Source organism: Sinohyriopsis cumingii, chromosome 10 (genome assembly GCF_028554795.1).
Source record: "Sinohyriopsis cumingii isolate HCF-2022 chromosome 10, ASM2855479v2, whole genome shotgun sequence".
Lineage (NCBI taxonomy): Eukaryota > Metazoa > Mollusca > Bivalvia > Unionida > Unionidae > Sinohyriopsis > Sinohyriopsis cumingii.
The window spans coordinates 107,061,113-107,086,009 of record NC_142970.1 but is presented as its reverse complement, the minus strand read 5'-3'; the positions used below and the strand labels follow the sequence as shown (position 1 = coordinate 107,086,009).

The 24,897-nt window shown below is 32.3% G+C and overlaps 1 protein-coding gene across 1 annotated transcript in view; it reads right to left on the bottom strand.

The window, feature by feature from the left end:
• The window catches only part of LOC149790788 (trafficking kinesin-binding protein 1-like), a 178,498-nt gene that overhangs the window by 61,941 nt on the left and 91,660 nt on the right, over positions 1-24,897 (bottom strand). The window contains exons 4-6 of the mRNA XM_089973262.1: positions 18,046-18,122; positions 12,977-13,093; positions 4,835-4,926 (exon numbers count right to left, since the gene is read on the bottom strand). Of these exons, the coding sequence (XP_089829388.1) occupies positions 4,835-4,926; positions 12,977-13,093; positions 18,046-18,122 (286 nt within the window). The remainder of the gene's footprint in view (positions 1-4,834; positions 4,927-12,976; positions 13,094-18,045; positions 18,123-24,897) is intronic.

The following is a 24,897-nucleotide window of genomic DNA, read 5'->3' as shown; positions in this document are numbered from 1 at the left end:
ATCAACATATATCAAAAGATATTTTGAACTTCTATTACCAGTGTGTATGGAAAAAAGATGTTTGAGTACAATCAACATATATCAATAGATATTTTGAACTTCTATTACCAGCGTGTATGGAAAAAAGATGTTTGAGTACAATCAACATATATCAATAGATATTTTGAACTTCTATTTCCAGTGTGTATGGAAAAAAGATGTTTGAGTACAATCAACATATATCAATAGATATTTTGAACTTCTATTTCCAGTGTGGATGGAAAAAAGATGTTTGAGTACAATCAACATATATCAATAGATATTTTGAACTTCTATTACCAGTGTGTATGGAAAAAAGATGTTTGAGTACAATCAACATATATCAATAGATATTTTGAACTTGTATTACCAGCGTGTATGGAAAAAAGATGTTTGAGTACAATCAACATATATCAATAGATATTTTGAACTTCTATTACCAGCGTGTATGGAAAAAAGATGTTTGAGTACAATCAACATATATCAATAGATATTTTGAACTTCTTTACCAGTGTGTATGGAAAAAAGATGTTTGAGTACAATCAACATATATCAATAGATATTTTGAACTTCTATTACCAGCGTGTATGGAAAAAAGATGTTTGAGTACAATCAACATATATCAATAGATATTTTGAACTTCTATTACCAGCGTGTATGGAAAAAAGATGTTTGAGTACAATCAACATATATCAATAGATATTTTGAACTTCTTTACCAGTGTGTATGGAAAAAAGATGTTTGAGTACAATCAACATATATCAATAGATATTTTGAACTTCTATTTCCAGTGTGTATGGAAAAAAGATGTTTGAGTACAATCAACATATATCAATAGATATTTTGAACTTCTATTACCAGTGTGGATGGAAAAAAGATGTTTGAGTACAATCAACATATATCAATAGATATTTTGAACTTGTATTACCAGTGTGGATGGAAAAAAGATGTTTGAGTACAATCAACATATATCAATAGATATTTTGAACTTGTATTACCAGTGTGTATGGAAAAAAGATGTTTGAGTACAATCAACATATATCAATAGATATTTTGAACTTCTATTACCAGTGTGGATGGAAAAAAGATGTTTGAGTACAATCAACATATATCAATAGATATTTTGAACTTCTATTTCCAGTGTGTATGGAAAAAAGATGTTTGAGTACAATCAACATATATCAATAGATATTTTGAACTTGTATTACCAGTGTGGATGGAAAAACGATGTTTGAGTACAATCAACATATATCAATAGATATTTTGAACTTGTATTACCAGTGTGGATGGAAAAAAGATGTTTGAGTACAATCAACATATATCAATAGATATTTTGAACTTCTATTACCAGTGTGGATGGAAAAAAGATGTTTGAGTACAATCAACATATATCAATAGATATTTTGAACTTCTATTTCCAGTGTGTATGGAAAAAAGATGTTTGAGTACAATCAACATATATCAATAGATATTTTGAACTTCTATTACCAGTGTGGATGGAAAAAAGATGTTTGAGTACAATCAACATATATCAATAGATATTTTGAACTTCTATTACCAGCGTGTATGGAAAAAAGATGTTTGAGTACAATCAACATATATCAATAGATATTTTGAACTTGTATTACCAGTGTGTATGGAAAAAAGATGTTTGAGTACAATCAACATATATCAATAGATATTTTGAACTTCTATTACCAGTGTGTATGGAAAAAAGATGTTTGAGTACAATCAACATATATCAATAGACATTTTGAACTTGTATTACCAGTGTGGATGGAAAAAAGATGTTTGAGTACAATCAACATATATCAATAGATATTTTGAACTTCTATTACCAGTGTGTATGGAAAAAAGATGTTTGAGTACAATCAACATATATCAATAGATATTTTGAACTTCTATTTCCAGTGTGTATGGAAAAAAGATGTTTGAGTACAATCAACATATATCAATAGATATTTTGAACTTCTATTACCAGTGTGGATGGAAAAAAGATGTTTGAGTACAATCAACATATATCAATAGATATTTTGAACAATGTTGAATTTCTATTCTATTAACAGTGTATATCTAAACAGATTTTGAACTTCTATTAAAAAGATGTTGAACTTCTATTCTATTAACAGAATAAATATACAAAGATGCTAAACTTCAGTTCTATTAAAAGTGTATATTTAAAAAGATTTTGAACTTCTATTCTATTAAAAGTGTATATTTAAAAAGATTTTGAACTTCTATTCTATTAAAAGTGTATATTTAAAAAATTTAAACTTCCATTAACAGAGTAATCTAAAAAAAATTGAACTTCTATTACCAGTGTGTATGGAAAACATGCTGAACTTCTATTCTCTTAACAGTATATTTTTAAAAAGGTTTTGAACTTCTATTCTCTTAACAGTATATATTTAAAAAGATTGTGAATTTCTATTCTATTAACAGTATATATTTAAAAGATTGTGAATTTCTATTCTATCAACAGTGTATATTTAAAAGATTTTGAACTTCTATTCTATCAACAGTGTATATTTAAAAAGATTCTGAATTTCTATTCTATTAACAGTGTATATTTAAAAGATTTTGAACTTCTTTTCTATTAACAGTATATATTTAAAAAGACTGAATTTCTTTTCTATTAACAGTATATATTTAAAAGAGTGTGAATTTCTATTCTATTAACAGTATATATTTAAAAGATTGTGAATTTCTATTCTATTAACAGTATATATTTAAAAGATTGTGAATTTCTATTCTATTAACAGCGTATATTTAAAAAGATTCTGAATTTCTATTCTATTAACAGTAAATATTTAAAAGATTGTGAATTTCTATTCTATTAACAAAAAATATTTAAAAGATTGTGAACTTCTATTCTATTAACAGTATATATTTAAAAGATTGTGAATTTCTATTAACAGTATATATTTAAAAGATTGTGAATTTCTATTCTATTAATAGTAAATATTTAAAAGATTGTGAATTTCTATTCTATTAACATTATATATTTAAAAGATTGTGAATTTCTATTAACGGTAAATATTTAAAAGATTGTGAATTTCTATTCTATTAACAGTAAATATTTAAAAGACTTTGAACTTCTATTCTCTTAACAGTATATATTTAAAAAGATTGTGAATTTCTATTCTATTAACAGTAAATATTTAAAAGATTGTGAATTTCTATTCTATTAACAGTATATATTTAAAAGATTGTGAATTTCTATTCTATTAACAGCGTATATTTAAAAAGATTCTGAATTTCTATTCTATTAACAGTAAATATTTAAAAGATTGTGAATTTCTATTCTATTAACAAAAAATATTTAAAAGATTGTGAACTTCTATTCTATTAACAGTATATATTTAAAAGATTGTGAATTTCTATTAACAGTATATATTTAAAAGATTGTGAATTTCTATTCTATTAATAGTAAATATTTAAAAGATTGTGAATTTCTATTCTATTAACATTATATATTTAAAAGATTGTGAATTTCTATTAACGGTAAATATTTAAAAGATTGTGAATTTCTATTCTATTAACAGTAAATATTTAAAAGACTTTGAACTTCTATTCTCTTAACAGTATATATTTAAAAAGATTGTGAATTTCTATTCTATTAACAGTAAATATTTAAAAGATTGTGAATTTCTATTCTATTAACAGTATATATTTAAAAGATTGTGAATTTCTATTCTATTAACAGTGTATATTTAAAAAGATTCTGAACTTCTATTATCAGTGTATATTTAAAAAGATTCTGAATTTCTATTCTATTAACAGTAAATATTTAAAAGATTGTGAATTTCTATTCTATTAATAGTAAATATTTAAAAGATTGTGAATTTCTATTCTATTAACATTATATATTTAAAAGATTGTGAATTTCTATTAACGGTAAATATTTAAAAGATTGTGAATTTCTATTCTATTAACAGTAAATATTTAAAAGACTTTGAACTTCTATTCTATTATCAGTATATATTTAAAAAGATTGTGAATTTCTATTCTATTAACAGTAAATATTTAAAAGACTTTGAACTTCTATTCTATTATCAGTATATATTTAAAAGATTGTGAATTTCTATTCTATTAATAGTAAATATTTAAAAGATTGTGAATTTCTATTCTATTAACATTATATATTTAAAAGATTGTGAATTTCTATTAACGGTAAATATTTAAAAGATTGTGAATTTCTATTCTATTAACAGTAAATATTTAAAAGACTTTGAACTTCTATTCTATTATCAGTATATATTTAAAAAGACTGAATTTCTATTCTATTAACAGTACATATTTAAAAGATTGTGAATTTCTATTAACAGTATATATTTAAAAGATTGTGAATTTCTATTCTATTAACAGTATATATTTAAAAGATTGTGAATTTCTATTCTATTAACAGTATATATTTAAAAGATTGTGAATTTCTATTATCAGTATATATTTAAAAAGATTGTGAATTTCTATTATCAGTATATATTTAAAAAGATTGTGAATTTCTATTATCAGTATATATTTAAAAAGATTGTGAATTTCTATTATCAGTATATATTTAAAAAGATTGTTAATTTCTATTATCAGTATATATTTAAAAGATTGTGAAGACACAAATGAGAAGAGAGTAACAGTATGTAATAAATATAAAATCATATTTATGTTTTCTTCCAAGTAGGGGGAAAGTAATTGATGGGTATGTCATATGCATACATGTCAGCCTGACTCTGTCAACTTATACTTCATCCATTTCAAATTCATTCTTTCCCTGGCACTGGAACAGAATAAAGTGGTTTTGTGAATGTACGGTACTTACTCTGGGGACTCTGCAGTTCCACTGTCATAATCCTGAGCATAGTATTTCAAGAGCTCATCTTTCATCGACAATTCATGTCTCAGCTGTTTTAACTGAAATAGAAAAGTGAATATATTTATTGAATTTAAAATTTGTGAAGCTTCAGATTTCAATAAACTATTTTTGTCATAATCCACTTTTATGAATATAATCAATATCATTTACCATGATCCAAAATCCCAAACCAAACTGACATAAATTGGGGTTCCTTAAGAGACAGATGCTCTAGAGGTCAAAAGTTTTCCAGGAATTCAAGATACGACTATTGTTTTCCTTATAACTGTTGAGTGCTGAAAATATTGGTATCATTTTCATTTGGGACAAAGTAGATAACATTAAGTCTTCTGGTCAAAATCCCATGTCATCATGATCATCCATTCAGTGGTGACAAAATGATTTTCATGGTAGCTGTCAAGGCACCCATACTGGATGTATGACTTGTACAACCCTAACAAGACCTTCTCAGTAATGCAGTCAATATGTTTTCCACAAGTTAGACCAGTTTTCAGTAATGTGTAACAAAATATCATTTACTGTCAAGCTGGAAACCAGGCATTTAGAAGTCCAGAAGTGCGATTCAAAACTGATGCAACAATAGTAAACATTGTGTACAACTAGGCCTACAAATGCTGTACCTTTATTTTCAACCTTATTACCTCCAGTATAGTTTCACAAACTGCATTTCCAAACTCTGTGGAGCTCTTGCTATCTCTCAACTTGATGTAGTCTTTGAAAAAAATTATTTTCCAAAGTACTATGGATTTACAGTATGTGACTCAGAAAGAAGTGAATAATTGACATTAAAAGATTTGTTTAATCAAATTCTAAAAGAAACACCAATTACTAAAATGATCAGTACTGACTGCATACATGACTCTTATGAAATTCGTTTCTATATAGAGAAGAAAAGAAAAAAACGAGGTGAGAATGCGTGAGAAATACGTCTTTATTGGTTGGGACTCCCAGAAACTGGAAGAGAATGCAGAGCTTTGAGAGTAAAAAGTCCTGACTCTCATTGCAGAAATTATGTTGAGATCAGCAAACTTGAACTCCCCTTACCTCAATATTAATCCTTCATAATGGTCTTTATACTGTAGGATATTCCAAATGTATTGTTCTTGGCAAAGGAACAAACACCTTGAACTAAATCTTGAAACACATTGTCTACTAGCTCAGGAAACATCTTTTATCAAATCTTTAACTTCATTTTCCACTAGCAAAGGAAACACCATGTACTAAATCTTGAACTTCATTGTCCACTAGCAAAGGAAACACCATGTACTAAATCTTGAACTTCAATGTCTACTAGCAAAGGAAAACACCATGTACTAAATCTTGAACTTCACTGTCCACTAGCAACAGAAACAACAAGTACTAAATCTTGAACTTCATTTTCCACTAGCAAAGGAAACACCATGTACTAAATCTTGAACTTCATTGTCTACTAGCAAAGGAAACACTGTGTACTAAATTTTGAACTTCACTGTCCACTAGCAAAGGAAACACCATGTACTAAATCTTGAACTTCATTGTCCACTAGCAAAGGAAACACTGTACTAAATTTTGAACTTCACTGTCCACTAGCAAAGGAAACACCATGTACTAAATCTTGAACTCCATTGTCTACTAGCAAAGGAAACACTGTACTAAATTTTGAACTTCATTGTCTACTAGCAAAGGAAACACCATGTACTAAATCTTGAACTTCATTGTCTACTAGCAACAGAAACAACAAGTACTAAATTTTGAACTTCATTGTCCACTAGCAAAGGAAACACCATGTACTAAATCTTGAACTTCATTGTCTACTAGCAAAGGAAACTGTGTACTAAATTTTGAACTTCATTGTCCACTAGCAAAGGAAACACCATGTACTAAATCTTGAACTTCATTGTCTACTAGCAAAGGAAACACTGTGTACTAAATTTTGAACTTCATTGTCCACTAGCAAAGGAAACACCATGTACTAAATCTTGAACTTCATTGTCTACTAGCAAAGGAAACACTACTAAATTTTGAACTTCATTGTCCACTAGCAAAGGAAACACCATGTACTAAATTTTGAACTTCATTGTCTACTAGCAAAGGAAACACTGTGTACTAAATTTTGAACTTCATTGTCCACTAGCAAAGGAAACACCATGTACTAAATCTTGAACTTCATTGTCTACTAGCAAAGGAAACTGTGTACTAAATTTTGAACTTCATTGTCCACTAGCAAAGGAAACACCATGTACTAAATCTTGAACTTCATTGTCTACTAGCAAAGGAAACACTGTACTAAATTTTGAACTTCATTGTCTACTAGCAAAGGAAACACTACTAAATTTTGAACTTCATTGTCCACTAGCAAAGGAAACACCATGTACTAAATTTTGAACTTCATTGTCTACTAGCAAAGGAAACACTGTACTAAATTTTGAACTTCATTGTCCACTAGCAAAGGAAACACCATGTACTAAATCTTGAACTTCATTGTCTACTAGCAAAGGAAACACCATGTACTAAATCTTGAACTTCATTGTCTACTAGCAACAGAAACAAGAAGTACTAAATTTTGAACTTCATTGTCCACTAGCAAAGGAAACACCATGTACTAAATCTTGAACTTCATTGTCTACTAGCAAAGGAAACACCATGTACTAAATCTTGCACTTCATTGTCTACTAGCAAAGGAAACACTGTACTAAATTTTGAACTTCATTGTCCACTAGCAACGGAAACACCATGTACTAAATCTTGAACTTCATTGTCTACTAGCAAAGGAAACACTGTGTACTAAATCTTGAACTTCATTGTCCACTAGCAAAGGAAACACCATGTACTAAATCTTGAACTTCATTGTCTACTAGCAAAGGAAACACTGTACTAAATCTTGAACTTCATTGTCTACTAGCAAAGGAAACACTGTACTAAATTTTGAGCTTCATTGTCCACTAGCAACAGAAACAACAAATACTAAATCTTGAACTAATGAATGTTTCCACTAGCAAAGGAAACACCTTGTACTAAATCCTGAACTTCATTTTCCACTAGCACATGAATTCCAGTAAGTATGATAGTGAAGTTTTTATGTGATCAGGTCCCTAAATAAATACATCTTGAGGAATGGAAATAGAAGTTATTTATTATTATTAGTATTCTTTATTTTCTTCTGAATTCAGAAAGGGGCCTCAGATATATCTACTGTGTTCTAATGGTATGATTTGCAGACATGTTCTTACACAGACCATATTGTGTGAAGGACTGACATAATATATATAGGACACACCCTGGGGCAGTCAAGCCCTTGCTGGGTTTTTGATAAGTCCCGGAGATAAGCTTTCACACTTCTTTTGCCTTTTATTTGAGATTACACCTCTGCTGATTGTCCGACAAAGAAATAATGTGTATCCTACGTCACCTTTGAAAGGGACTGATTAACCCGATACCTAATACCTGAAAACAGTGCGTAGACAATGTCTTTACCCATATCTACTAAGATCTGGCCTGTATTGCTTTGCCTTACACATTTACAATCACTTAACCACTGTTTGATAGCCTACGCATTACATGATTGATACCTACTTTGAACCAAAAAATAATAGAAGCTTGCCAATTAAAACCTACAAAAACTCAAATGTTGGAATTTTCACATGACTAAAATTAAACATAAAAGTATTTCTACATGGATTGTGTTGTCCCAGAAAACCATGACACATGTTGAAAGTATCTATGCACAAAATCAGGGTCAAAGTCAAAGACCTTTACAAAGCTATCTGTACTGCGCTTACATTAAAAATTGTGTTGTTACTAAATTTGACAAGAATATTATGAGAGAATAAATGTACTTTTCATATATTTCAAGAAATTAGTTCTGACCTCAGGAGCACCAGTCTGTTTGAGACAATCTTGATGAATCACCTGGCCTAAAGGTAAAGTGATCATGTTGTATGGTTCTGCAACTGTTGTTTTCAATCAACAATTAATGCTTCAATTTAACAAAAAATGACTACAACCAATTTTGACCAGACTCTGCTGAAAGCATTCTGGCATAAGGGCTTTTGAATTATGTCAATCCACCATCCGCTTTGGCTGCTATTAACAAGAGCTGAAGAAAATAAACCTTAAAATGCTCCCTTGTTAGAACTGTTCTGCAGAATTTGACCAAAATTTGACAGAAAGCATTCTGATATTAACAGTTTTCAAATTTATGTTGAATCACTGCCAGATATTGCCATTTTTACTAAACACGAAAAATTCTTGAAATCACTTTTATATACCAAAAAACCACCGATACAGAAATTATCAAAATTTGTGTATTAAAAAAAGCATAGAGCATGACTGGCTTTTAGGTTTATTATAAAAAATGATGCCCATTATTAAATTATGAAAGAATACATGTAATTGCTTACTTTATACAAATGCTTTTGGATTAATGTTTTAAGTTATGCATGTACTTTTCAGTTGAAAGGTTTAATAAAGTCTGGACTGACCGGGTGCCCATGATCAGTATTATTTCGGTTTTGCTTTTAATTTTTTTCCAGCAGATCACAACAAAAAGGAGGAAAGAACTCATTTTTGAGGTCATTCCAGATCTACCTCCTAATTTCATGATATCTCCCAACTTTTGCAAGAACTAATGATTATTACATTATGTCTGTCAAGTTTCATTTCTCCTATAAAAAAATCCTACATTAATAGATCTATTGAATGCAACCCACAGAAGCCATGTTTTATTTTATTACCTGTATATATAGTTGTGACAAAATAAGTGTCACACTACAAAGAATTTTTTTCTTCAGTAAATAGCACGTCAAGTTTATTCATGTTAAATTTATGTTTTTTTCTTTTTACCCCTGCAACAATACTAAAATCAGAAAATATACCACAAGGACAAAAAACCCACAAAACACAACAATAAAATTGTCAGCAATTAGTTCCAGTCCCAAGAATGATTACTGTGAATGATGTAGCATTTCCATTCCCAAGAAACACCTGGCATTACTGTAGTGTACACTGCTGTCAGGCATTTCTGTGCACCTAAGGTTTTCGTTTCCAATATTGATGCAAAACGTATACTGAATTCAAGCGATTGACGAAAATAAAATACAGCAATGCTTACCATTTGAAAAGATGCAATTGTCACCAGAATATTCTGTTCAAAATAATATTAATTTTGGACACAGGGGATAACCCCCCCCCCCCAGTTTTCTTGACTCACGATATGTTGGCCTATTCTGCGCACAGCTTTGAAAAGATGTAATATTTATCTATCGTGCTATAGAAATGAAATGTATTACTTTGGACTTTCTTTGTCAGCAGTTCAGTCGAGTAATTAGGTCAGGTTTATAGCTAGTTTTACAAAATTCAACGTACAAATGCCAATAAATGGCAAGAGATATTAAGGTAACTAAACTGATCTTGTAAAAATGTTAGGAAAGTTCAACATTTTATGAAAAATAAGCTATTACGTGGAAGAGAAACAACAGTAAATATGATGTAATGTGTTTACAATGTCTCATTGATGGGGAAAAATTACTCAGAATTTAGAAACAGACTATACGCCGGTGAATTGGTTGAGAATTTATGTTCTAGCAGCAAACAGACACCTTGGGTAGCAGACGATTTTTTTACGTGTGGGACAACTTCTTGCAGAATTGGAAACTTGGATTAAAATGCAGTATTATTTTAAGGTACATATTTCCATCTTTTATATAATGTATTTATTTGTATGATTCTAAAAGATGCATACTAAATCGAATTTTCTGGGTTACAGGTTCAAGAAGGTCATGGAGTGGGTCTACATGTTGCCATTTAGAAATCTCATTTTTATGTGCATTTCGAGTCAAAATGTGGGATATTTTTGTACACTTTATGAATATCACTTCCTTAATTAAAGTATGGTCATTCTTTCTTGATACAAAATGAATTTCTGAACCAAAATAACACGTGATCCAATGTTTGCAGAAATGACTATCATTGCGCAGAATTACCCGACACGCAGAATTGGCTGACATGGTGGTATCTACAAACTGCAATTACCATCATAAAATTAAAAGAAGAGAAGAAAAAAACACCATGCAGTACATATACCCTCAGAAAATTAATTAAGAATAAATGTTATTTAGTAAATAATGTTAAATGCCTAATGAGTTGACAATAAGGAAATAAGTTAGGATATAAAATGGGGGGAAAAATAATTGGCACATGTATGGTAGCTTGTATTGTGCAGTTGGTCAATATTTAGGTAGTTAAAACGAAGCTTAAAAAATGGAGTGAGAAAACTTGAAGTCCCAATCTCCTTATTTTATATTCAATCTCACTACTTGGCTTTTGAAAAGTTGACAGGTATGAGAATGGATTTCACCATCATCACAGAAGGATCAATATTCATTTGGTCTTTGAAGCAAGCACAAAACTGATGGCACAATATATACTTGCTTAAAGGTCGAGTCCAAATGGAAACATCATAGACCCAGATCCACAGTCACACAAAGAGGTGATAGTTCTGAGTCTATGCAGTTTATTAGATGCAATCAGTAGAACAAAACAAAACAAACCCTGATCCGATGGAGCATTATGAAACAGCATGTTGTTTGCTGTTGGACTCAACTTATAAGCAGGCACACACACACAGATGGTCAATTCACAGTAAGTAACTAGTAAAGGGCAAGCAGTAGTAATAAATTTTAAGTTATTTGAGTTTCAAGCTGATGCACATAATGACTGAAATTAAATAAAGGAAATATAAAATGTGATAAATACTTACTGTTTCCTGAGCATGGTTAAACTGATGCACATAATGACTGATCAATACTTACTGTTTCCTGAGCATGGTCAAACTGTTCCTCTAAAGCTTCACACAATACTTACCGTTTCCTGAGCATGGTTAAGCTGTTCCTCTAAAGCTTCACACAATACTTACCGTTTCCTGAGCATGGTTAAACTGTTCCTCTAAAGCTTCACACAATACTTACTGTTTCCTGAGCATGGTTAAACTGTTCCTCTAAAGCTTCACACAATACTTACTGTGTCCTGAGCATGGTTAAACTGATGCACATAATGACTGATAAATACTTACCGTTTCCTGAGCATGGTTAAACTGATGCACATAATGACTGATAAATACTTACCGTTTCCTGAGCATGGTTAAACTGATGCACATAATGACTGATAAATACTTACCATTTCCTGAGCATGGTTAAACTGATGCACATAATGACTGATAAATACTTGCCGTTTCCTGAGCATGGTTAAACTGATGCACATAATGACTGATAAATACTTACTGTTTCCTGAGCATGGTTAAACTGATGCACATAATGACTGATAAATACTTACTGTTTCCTAAGCATGGTTAAACTGTTCCTCTAAAACTTCACACAATACTTACCGTTTCCTGAGCATGGTTAAACTGTTCCTCTAAAGCTTCACACAATACTTACTGTTTCCTGAGCATGGTTAAACTGTTCCTCTAAAGCTTCACACAATACTTACTGTTTCCTGAGCTAGGTTAAACTGTTCCTCTAAAGCTTCACACAATACTTACTGTTTCCTGAGCATAGTTAAAATGTTCCTCTAAAGCTTCACACAATACTTACTGTTTCCTGAGCAGGGTTAAACTGTTCCTCTAAAGCTTCACACAATACTTACCGTTTCCTGAGCATGGTTAAACTGTTCCTCTAAAGCTTCACACAATACTTACCGTTTCCTGAGCATGGTCAAACTGTTCCTCAAAAGCTTCACACAATACTTACTGTTTCCTGAGCATGGTTAAAATGTTCCTCTAAAGCTTCACACAATACTTACTGTTTCCTGAGCATGGTTAAACTGTTCCTCTAAAGCTTCACACAATACTTACTGTTTCCTGAGCATGGTTAAACTGTTCCTCTAAAGCTTCACACAATACTTACCGTTTCCTGAGCATGGTTAAACTGTTCCTCTAAAGCTTCACACAATACTTACCGTTTCCTGAGCATGGTTAAACGGTTCCTCTAAAGCTTCACACAATACTTACCATTTCCTGAGCATGGTTAAACTGTTCCTCTAAAGCTTCACACAATACTTACTGTTTCCTGAGCATGGTTAAACTGATGCACATAATGACTGATAAATACTTACCGTTTCCTGAGCATGGTTAAACTGTTCCTCTAAAGCTTCACATTTAATTTCAAGCTCTTTGTTCTTGTCAAGCAAAGTCTGTCCAATACGAGCCGCAAGTTCTAAATCTCTCTCTTTCTGCAATGAAATTGAACAAATTAGCAAACTAACATGCAAAGAAAATTAAAGCTTGTCTTTAAACATGAGTCACAATATACATTGCAAGTTGGTACTCATTAATATGCACTACAAATTGTTATGATTAATATGCACTACAAATTGTTTTGATTAATATGCACTACAAATTATGATTAATATGTACTTCAAGTTGTTACTGATTAATAGGCAGTGTAAGTTGTTAAGATTAATAGGCAGTGCAATTTGTTATGATTAATATGCACTGCAAGTTGTTATGATTAATAGGCACTGCAAGTTGTTATGATTAATAGGCACTGCAAGTTGTTATGATTAATATGTACTACTAATTATGATTAATATGCACTTCAAGTTGTTACTGATTAATAGGCAGTGTAAGTTGTTAGGATTAATAGGCAGTGCAATTTGTTATGATTAATATGCATTGCAAGTTGTGATGATTAATAGGCACTGCAAGTTGTTATGATTAATATGCACTACAAATTATGATCAATATGCACTTCAAGTTGTTACTGATTAATAGGCAGTGTAAGTTGTTAAGATTAATAGGCAGTGCAATTTGTTATGATTAATATGCACTGCAAGTTGTTATGATTAATAGGCACTGCAAGTTGTTATGATTAATATGAACTGCAAGTTGTTATGATTAATAGGCACTGCAAGTTGTGTTGATTAATATGTACTTCAAGTTATGATTAATATGCACTGCAAGTTGTTACTGATTAATATGCAGTGCAGGTTGTTATGATTAATATGTACTTCAAGTTGTTACTGATTAATATGCAGTGCAGGTTGTTATGATTAATATGCACTTCAAGTTGTTACTGATTAATATGCAGTGCAGGTTATGATTAATATGCAGCTGAAGTTGTTACGGATTAATATGCACTTCAAGTTGTTATGATTAATATGTACTTCAAGTTATTACTTATTAATATGCAGTACAGGTTGTTATGATTAATATGCAATTAAAGTTGTTACTGATTAATATGCACTGCAAGTTGTTATGATTAATATGCACTTCAAGTTGTTACTGATTAATAGGCAGTGTAAGTTGTTAAGATGAACAGGCAGTGCAATTTGTTATGATAGGCAGTGTAATTTGTTATGATTAATAGACAGTGTAAGTTGTTATGATTAATAGGCACTGCCAGTTGTTACTGATTAATAGGCAGTGTAAGTTGTTAAGATTAATAGGCAGTGCAATTTGTTATGATTAATATGCACTGCAAGTTGTTATGATTAATAGGCACTGCAAGTTGTTATGATTAATATGCACTTCAAGTTGTTACTGATTAATAGGCAGTGTAAGTTGTTAAGATTAATAGGCAGTGCAATTTGTTATGATTAATATGCACTGCAAGTTGTTATGATTAATATGTACTTCAAGTTACGATTAATATGCACTTCAAGTTGTTACTGATTAATATGCAGTACAGGTTGTTATGATTAATATGCACTTCAAGTTGTTACTGATTAATATGCAGTGCAGGTTGTTATGATTAATATGCAACTGAAGTTGTTACGGATTAATATGCACTTCAAGTTGTTACTGATTAATATGCAGTACAGGTTGTTATGATTAATATGCAATTAAAGTTGTTACTGATTAATATGCACTGCAAGTTGTTATGATTAATATGCACTTCAAGTTGTTACTGATTAATAGGCAAGTTGTTTCTGATTACTATGCACTTCAAGTTGTTACTGATAAATATGCACTGCAAGTTGTTGCTGATAAATATGCACTGCAAGTTGTTAATGATCAATATACACTGCAAGTTGTTAATGATCAATATACACTGCAAGTTGTTAATGATCAATATCCATTGTAAGTTATTACTGATTAATATGCAGTGCAGGTTGTTATGATTAATATGCAATTAAAGTTATTACTGATCAATATGCATTACAAGTTGTTACTGATTATCACACATTGCAAGTTGTTACTAATTATACATTGCAAGTTGTTACTGATTTTGTAAGCATAATACTGAGAATAAAAATGATACAAAATACACCCCCTCATTATAACACTGTTGTTGGAAACGAGATAGTAAGGCTATCATATAATAAAGTACATTATACAGTAACATAATCTGTGCAGGATACCAATTTTCATAAATTTCATTGTTGCCTCAAATCATCAATTTAGACTGAATAATTAGCCACATTAAATAAAGCCCCCCCCCCCCATTGTATTTACTGTGTTTCATTACTGGATATCAGCTATTCGATAAATCAACATCATTTCTGTAATCTGAACAAATCTTTTAGCTTTTAGATGTGTGTTTTGTTTTGATCATTTTAGGTAAAAGAATCTAAAAGCTGTTTACATTCTTGCAATGTTATCTATATTGTATTCACTAGCTGTCATTTCCACTCACTGCCTTGAATCAATTTGTGAGATAAGATTAGAAATGAGAAAGAATTTTTTTTATCCAAATGATTTCATTACTGACAATGACAGAAAGAATAAGAAATTATATTATAAATGAGAATTAGATTTAATTATTATTCAAACTGACTTTTCATTTAAGTGAAACCATTGATGAAAAATTTAAATCCTTGTGGAAGCACATCTCATTTTATTAATGCATGCTTAACTCCAATGAACAACATGACTGTAAAATATTAAAATTATTCCTTGAGGCACAATTAATAATGAAAATGTATCTATATAGATTATCACAGAGTAGTAAAGCTCTCTCTTCATTGATTTTCAGACAAAACCACTAAATCAACATTGCATAAGTCAAGTCATCCAATACATATTAATGTTTAAGTACATAATCCTAAAATTGTTGAATTAAACAATGTCAGCATTCTCAAAGCCACAAATAATTAGGTTCAATCTTTCATACATTTCCATGTTAGCCACAATTATCCACTCAGCATCAATTGGCTTCTTTGAGGATTTTTAAGTAAAAGTCTATTGGTTGAAGTTGGTTCATACATGAGACAGGCTCAAACAAAGGAGTGATTCATTGTTTTTAAATTAAATCTAGTTAGCACGTTCACAATTTAATGGGCTCTGAACACATCAAAATGTTGACACTGCTTGCTAATTGCAATAAGCAAGAAACAGCTGGTCACATGTAGGATGATGACGTTCAAATTGATGGAGACCTAGAGTTGCTTATTACTACTCTTAAATCACAGTGTTAGACACCATGGCCATCCACAGATTGGGAGACCTCAAATTTACCAATTAATTTTTATTTTATTTTGATGATGGTTGATATAAATAAGGCCTTCACTGTATCTGTATCAATGGTAGTCTGAGTCACAGTAAGTTCACTACTGGATAAATAAGGCCTTCACTGTATCTGTATCAAAGGTAGTCTGAGTCACAGTAAGTTTACTACTGGATAAATAAGGCCTTCACTGTATCTGTATCAAAGGTAGTCTGAGTCACAGTAAGTTCACTACTGGATAAATAAGGCCTTCACTGTATCTGTATCAAAGGTAGTCTGAGTCACAGTAAGTTTACTACTGGATAAATAAGGCCTTCACTGTATCTGTATCAAAGGTAGTCTGAGTCACAGTAAGTTTACCACTGGATAAATAAGGCCTTCACTGTATCTGTATCAATGGTAGTCTGAGTCACAGTAAGTCTACTACTGGATAAATATGTCTCATGTCTGAACTTCCCATATCTGTACCATTAACACATTAACCCCTTGAAGTTTTTTTCATTTTTGTCTGAAAATCGAGTAGGAAACACTGTGAAAGCTATTTCTGAATAGATCTGAAAACTCCAAAGCCCCGGTGATCTTTCAATAACATACTGCCTAGTTGTGTTAGAAACATCGTTTTTCATTGGCTATTTGACTTGCGCATGAGCAGAAGGGTAAAAGTTGGAGTTCTTTTTTTTTTTTTGCTAAACGGAGCCATTATTTTTGTATTGAGACCACTCTTTATTCCAAATGCCCATCTTATCATACTTTTTGCAAAGGCTCATCTGTCTGTTTACAGTTCATACCAGTTTGCCTTAGATCTGAGACCAAAAAGTCTAAAATCCGGACACAAAATCGGATTCCGACCACAGGTGAATTTTGGGTAGAAAATAGTTGGGTAAAAAAAATGAGTTTTTTTATTATTTGTAGCGCAACTAGATATTCCAGATTATTTGGTATCATTGTAGAGCTATTTGGTATCATTGTAGAGCTATACCTGTTTACCTTTCTATAACACCACCCACATTAGCGTATCATGCATGACCATGACGCTAGAGAGCTCGGCAGTAGGCTACTACCTCCTGCCCCATTAAGTCGTCACTAGGGGTTAATGTGTTAACTAAAGATGACTGATTGCACAAGTCACATATTAGACTAGTGACTTATAGGATACAAGTCAGACTAGTTATTCGTAATGGTGATTTAATTATAAATAATCAAAAAGGGTTTATGTTGTAGATTAAACTGGCTGAATGTTTTTATCATCAGCCACAATGTATACTTCCAATCTGAAAGACAGTGCTGACGTGCTGATGTTTTAATTTTGAACATCACCTGAGGGTGACTGGTTGATAATTTTCACTTGTCAATTTTGATTATTATTTAGTTGCTAATTGGGAGCTGTAGATACTGGAAGAAAGCACAGAACAATTTAAAAGGAATTAAGTTACAACCATTCAAAGAAACAACCCATAACTGTTCTAGTAACCTGGTCACTGTATCAATATAACTATGTTTTAAACAGTCAAATAAACAACCCTGACCTATTCTAAGTAGCCTGATCACTTCTTCAACATCACTGCATGTTTTGATAATTCAAAGAAACAACCCATACCTCCTCAAGTAACCTGGTCACTGCATCAATATCATTTTATAATTTGACCATTCAAATAAATAACCCTGACCTATTCTAGTAACCTGGTCACTTCTTCAATATCATTGTATGTTTTGATAATTCAAAGAAACAACCCTTACCTCTTCTAGTAACCTGGTCACTGCTTCAATATCATTGTATGTTTTGGTCATCTGGGTTACACGCTCAGCACATAGAACTGAAATGGAGAAATGGGATTCTAAGTGAGCTGTCTCTATGAAAGGAAAACACAGATTGCCAAATGGTATTGGCATTCAAAAGTTTTTTTGAGAGGCAACATTTCAGTAAAAACACATGGCTATAAGAAGTTGTTCTTGCTGGGGTAGGGATGGGGACAATGGCAGGTTTAACCATGCTGAGGAAATGAGGGTTAAGGGCCTTTCCCGAAGACATGCCATGGCAACATACCAGGGCTGGTCTTTGCAATGGGAGTTAAGGGCCTTTCCCGAGGACATGCCATTACAACATACCCAGGCTGGTCTTTGCAATGGGAGTTAAGGGCCTTTCCCGAGGACATGCCATTACAACATACCCAGGCTGGTCTTTGCAATGGGAGTTAAGGGCCTTTCCCAAGTACATGCCATGGCAGCTAACCCAGGCTGTCTTGGCAGGTACAAAACCTGCAACCCATGGATTATGAATCCAATGTTCTACCAAGTTAATGCATCTGACTTTTGTGGTTGTATAAATGATGTAGGCATTACAGTTTCTTAAGAGGAAAATGCAATACTGTGTAATATGGCTGCAAATCAAATTTAATTCATATGGAAATAAAACATTCAGAGAATGTGGGTGATTAAGCAAGAATATATTACTCAATGAGTAATGACTAAAGTTAAATATAGTGTGTGTGTGTGTGTGTGTGTGTGTGTGATTTGGATTTTTAATGTAGCTTTAATAATTTTTTAGCCATATTGCTACAATGTTTGCAGTGGGACAGTGTATAGTGATGTCTAGCACTGGGGCAGTCACATTATCCTGACTCCTGACACCAGGCCAACCAGTCTTAACACTACTAACCTCTTAATGCTGAGCGCCAAGTGAGGCAGCTGTTAGTACAATTTTTAGAAGTCTCTGGTATGACTTGGCTGAGGTTTGAACCCGAGACCACTTGCATCCGAGGTGGATGCTCTAACTACTTAGGCTAATGGAGCAGTAAAATTAAAAAGAAACCATATCCAGAACAGAACACTGCATAGTTCAACCTTTATCTGGTACACAAAATTAGTGATGGTCAATTTTTCAATGCATTTCTGTCAGTAATCACTCCTTTTGGGAACATCTCTGCTATAAAGAGAATTATCAAAATATGGTTAGAAATGTGTGCTAAATGAATTAGGTAGGACATGGATTTCTTGTGTTTTTAATTCAATGTTTCATTGCTTTCATCAACTGTTCGAAATGTACAAAAGTATACATAGATGCACCCTTTTATGCTGAAATGGATACTCTTCAAAAACACAGACAGACAGACACACACACATGCACACATTTTATTCTGATTATTATTGTTCAAAAAGCTATTATCCTTTGGTCAATGAATATAGTCTTGAAACAAAAGACCTACCTTGACCACAACATACAGGTTTCTTTCTTATCTTATAAGAAAGTCTTCCACAAAATCTGGTCAAGGAACTTAATCTATGACGAAAGTTTTTTTGCAAAATCTGTCTCAACTTTGAGTCAAGCAGGCCATGACTTCTGACCTTCTGGCCCCACAATCAACTGGCCTCTTCCAGCCAAAAGTACAAGTCCTCCACAAACTCTGACCGAGGTACAAGTTCTTGAACCAAAATTGTGCAGAAAAACATCTTTCTTCTTTAAGTCTATATGCCTCTTGACACCCAGATCAATAGGCTTCTTTATAACCCAAAAGTATAAGCCATCCACAAACTGAACTTTGTGTGCAGACATTTTTCAGTCTGTGGCCTTGACATATAACGTTTTTACTCCAAAATCAATAGTCTTCTTTTATACTTAAAGTGCAGGCTCACACACAAAGTTTAGTTCAGGTGTATGATATTGAATTAAAGTTACTGTGCTGAAGATATATAATTTTTTTCCAAGTCAATGACCGTGACCTTTGATCTTTTGACCCCAATATTGCTGTTGTTTTTTTTCTTGCATCAAGTACAAGTTATCCACAAAGTTTTGTCCAGGTCTATGATATAGAATTGCTATAATACTGAAATCATTTTTCTTCTTTCAGTCAGTGACCTTGACTACCAATCTTGTAAGCAGAAAATCAATAGGCTTCTTCCTTACTTTGGATGCAAGTCATCCGAAATGTTTGGAAAAGGTAGCTGGTATAAAAAATAAAGTTACTGTGCAGAAACAAGAAAGGTAGCAGACAGTTGTCATAACAATATATGCTACACCATTTGGCAGGTGCTTCACCATTTGACAGATGTAATAAACACTGAAGACCACTTTAAAACAACTGGAGTCCAGACAGTGTCTGGTTTATTGAAGCTTTGCTTTATATATGAAAGTTTTCAGTTACACTTCCATCCTAAAGATTAATGTACATTTTTCCATTGGTAAACACAAACATGTATCCATTGATGTAAATATAAATGGATGATACAACAAGATACAATTTTTTTTCTTTAAAAAAAAACATCAAAATAAATACAAATGTCTATAGGTGGCTTTAGCACTCAGCTGGTTACCAAAATTAGACTATCTCAAAAGTGCATAAAATTACAAATAGCCACTACATTTGTTTGCACTTCTCAACCTACTGACATTCCAGGGTGTAAACAGTCAAGAGGAAATATTGATTTTACGTGTAACCATGTTTACCTGGAGAACACATTAAAATGTTATTTGACAATCTAAATGCTTCCTTTTTTATAAATATTAATGCATCTTCCATTTACAATAAATAATCAATGTCACTGAAACACATGTACACAGAAAATATTGGCAGGTAGTTTTCAACTTTCATGCCAGTTGAAAACAAATGCATTGGAGCTGATATGTAACAAGTTCTATGGGAACAGTGAAATTTGTTTTTTAAAATAAACTTATTAGCAAGCCACCCAAGTGAGCCTGATATCACTCATATGGCTCAGATAATTTAACAGCAGCACATCTCTTCAAGCAGGTAATGTAGCCATGTAGGAAACAGTGACTGTTCCAAGAGTTTCACAGAGGGTGAGTTCCAAAATCTTACTTTTTTGGGAGGGGTGGGAAGATTTCAACTTTTAAGGAACAGGGTATGTGTAGTAGGGACTTTTATATGATTTAACTCTTTTCCAATTTTCTAGTCTGGTACACAGCCATGTTGAATAGAATCCACATCTTCCAAAACAATACAAGCAGAATCTTTACAGCACACTCACCCCATGACCTTATGAACATTAATCATTTGGTTTAACAGGTCTAGCTCTATGGTCTATGTAAGTGAGAACAGGAATTTGTGTTTATGCAAATTAATTAAACGATTATTTACAGGACTTACAATTAGTTTTAGATTTTGAAAATGCTGATGATATTAGAGACAAGATAGTAGATTAAGTTTCTCTATTAGCAAGAGTAACTTTTATATAGATTTTAAAGAAACATATTTTATACTTGAACTCTGACAATCCTTGCCAACCTTTACACTTAAACTACATTTATTTAACATTTGTATTTTGAGGGAGAGGTTGAAAGTGAGTGCGAGTCTGATCAGATACATTATAGTCATTTATATGTTTTTAAATCAACTCCTAAACAACTCATTAGTGAGATATCAAATGTTTAGTTTAATGTAGGAAACACAGATCTATGTACCAGAAACAATTCAAGCCAGTTACAGAAATACGATATCAGGATGTCTCCTGTGAAGTCGGCTCTAGGCTGATATATATACCAGAGGCAGAACTGGTTAGGGGAGCTTTTGAACTTGAATTAAAGAAATATGTAACATAGATGTTTGTTTGTTGGCTCTACCAGCTAATTCCCCAATGTAGCTGCCACCTACCCCCCAAGTCAGCTACAACATATGGAACAAGTTTTATGGACAGATGGATCTCTTATAGTAGTTTTCAAGAAATGTGCATAAGATAAATTTCTTTTAAATAGTCCAAAAAATACTTAGCTGTTTTCCTTCACTGTCAGCACAATGACAGTGGTTACGAGCTATATACAACTGCACTTTATCACATGCATTAGAACTACATGAGACAATTTAGAGACATCATCACCAGTGATTCTACTGAGAATGACCGCCATTGTATAGACCTGTTATTGGTAACATGTTTTTAATAACTAGATAATGAATAAAAGTGACGTGTCTCACTGCTCAATTGCAGAAAGTCACTTGGTAAGCACTTGATTATAGTAGTTGATCTAGAAGTTGAGCTTTGTCAATATTAATATAATTACAGATTTTGCTACACTCAGTGCAAATCAACTGGCTGCAACTTCTGAAGACTCATATATAAGATGGGGATTCGTTAAACCTATGTAATAATATCAGCCATAAACCCATGTAATAATATCACCCATAAACCTATGTAATAATATCACCCATAAACCTATGTAATAATATCACCCATAAACCTATGTAATAATATCACCCATAAACCTATGTAATAATATCACCCATAAACCTATGTAATAATATCACCCATAAACCTATGTAATAATATCACCCATAAACCTATGTAATAATATCACCCATAAACCCATGTAATAATATCACCCATAAACCTATGTAATAATATCACCCATAAACCTATGTAATAATATCACCCATAAACCTATGTAATAATATCACCCATAAACCTATGTAATAATATCACCCATAAACCTATGTTATAATATCACCCATAAACCTATGTAATAATATCACCCAAACTCTGTATCATCCCAATTTTACCTATTTTACTAGTCTGAACAATTCTATGCAAATATAAAGGAATAACTATAATCCTAGGTAATGATCAAACTCAACCAAGCTCTTGATTATAGAAACCTATTTACCAAATTTTATCAAAGTGGAATGACAAATATAGTCTCCAAATATTTAAAACATTCAACCAATCAGACATATGATCACCTCACTTGTTATGGAACCTGTCAAAACAATTATAATATAGACTTATTTACCAAGCTGGAGCAAAATCTAAATTTGGTCTCCACAACAAGGTAAGCCAATCAAATACAAGATTACCTTGTCTATACAATTAGATCTTGCTTGTAATCAAACTCATGCTATAAGACTGATATAACAACTCTGATCCAAACTGGATCATAAATAGCCACCTTACTGTGGACAAGCTCAACCAATCACATCATAAATAGCCACCTTACTGTGGACAAGCTCAACCAATCACATCACGAATAGCCACCTTACTGTGGACAAGCTCAACCAATCACATCATAAATAGCCACCTTACTGGGGACAAGCTCAACCAATCACATCATAAATAGCCACCTTACAGTGGACAAGCTCAACCAATCACATCATAAATGCCACCTTACTGTGGACAAGCTCAACCAATCACATCATAAATGCCACCTTACTGTGGACAAGCTCAACCAATCACATACAAGATCACCTCATTAACATGTTTGCCTTGCTCATTATCAAACTTGTTCAATATTGTGATGGTACAAGACCAAATTGCAAGTCTGATCAAAATTGGATGTGGTAACAAGGGTCTGCCAATCAGATACATTTCACCTCATTAATATGCATGAATCTCACTAATTATCAAACTTGTCAGAGATCTTGATGTCATAAGCCTACAATCTAAGTTTTATTAAAATTAGACTAGAAAGATGGCTTACATATTCACAATAAGATGCAAGATCAGCTCAATAATATGTGCAGAATTTGTTGTTATTGTTGTGGAGTTTAATGCCATTTTTCAGCACACAACAGGCTATACATGGCGGCCAGTATTATGGTGGAGGAAGAACCCAGGAAAACCCCCAAAAGAACCACTGACCAATGAGAAGCTAATGGCAAGCTTTCTCACATACCAACAATGGCTGAATCCAAGACTCAAACCCATGCAGACAGAGGTGAGATGGCAGTGTTCCATAAAGGGAGGCGCTTTAGACCACTTGGCCACTCGGGGCCCCATGTGCAGAATTCTTTCAAAATCAAATTCTTTGAGATCTTGATATACATGTAAGCTATATAGCAAGTCTGATCAAAATGGGACAAAAAAATACTGAGTCCAGGGTGGTAACATGCTCAGTCAATCAGAGACAAAATCACAGTATTTATCTGTATTGATCTTGCCCATTACTGAATCTGTCTGAGATCATAATGATATAAGTATATATTCAAGTCTGATTAAAATCAGACCTGGTAATGCTCAGTCAATCATATCCAAATTTGCTTTGTGTGGATTTCGCTCATAATCAAACTTGCTTATATTTAAGGCTTGATCCAAACTGGATCAAAAATAATGCCTCCAGAGTGGTAACAATTATTGATGAGCAAATGACATTTAAAAAAACAGGCATGGGGCCATACCATAAGCTCAATGAGCTTGCTTCTAAGAGCCAGGTGAATTAAAAACAGGAACAGTGATTTCTTATATATAGTCGTACAAATCTTAAATAAGATAAATCAATTTATAAAATGCAAAGTGAATGTTCCCATCAGGGAAGTTTAACTAAATGAGTGAAAGAGAGATAGATTTCTGCAGACCTAAAATAGTTGTGTCTGGCAGCCTTTTGCAGGCGTCAAATGCTATATACCCTTTCCACAAAAATTACACAAAATGTGAAGGAAAATGAAACAAAATGTTTCTATACCTACATTAATTAGATAAACAACAAGCACTATCCAAGACCCGGTGACTCACCTGCATCCATATGCTTGTCAGTATGAGCCCTGTTATCTTTTATAAAATTCCCCAAAGTTTTAACACTGTACACAATAATCCTTCAGAAGGTGAAACAGGCAAGACATGAACTCCTCATGTATTTACCATGTGAACTTT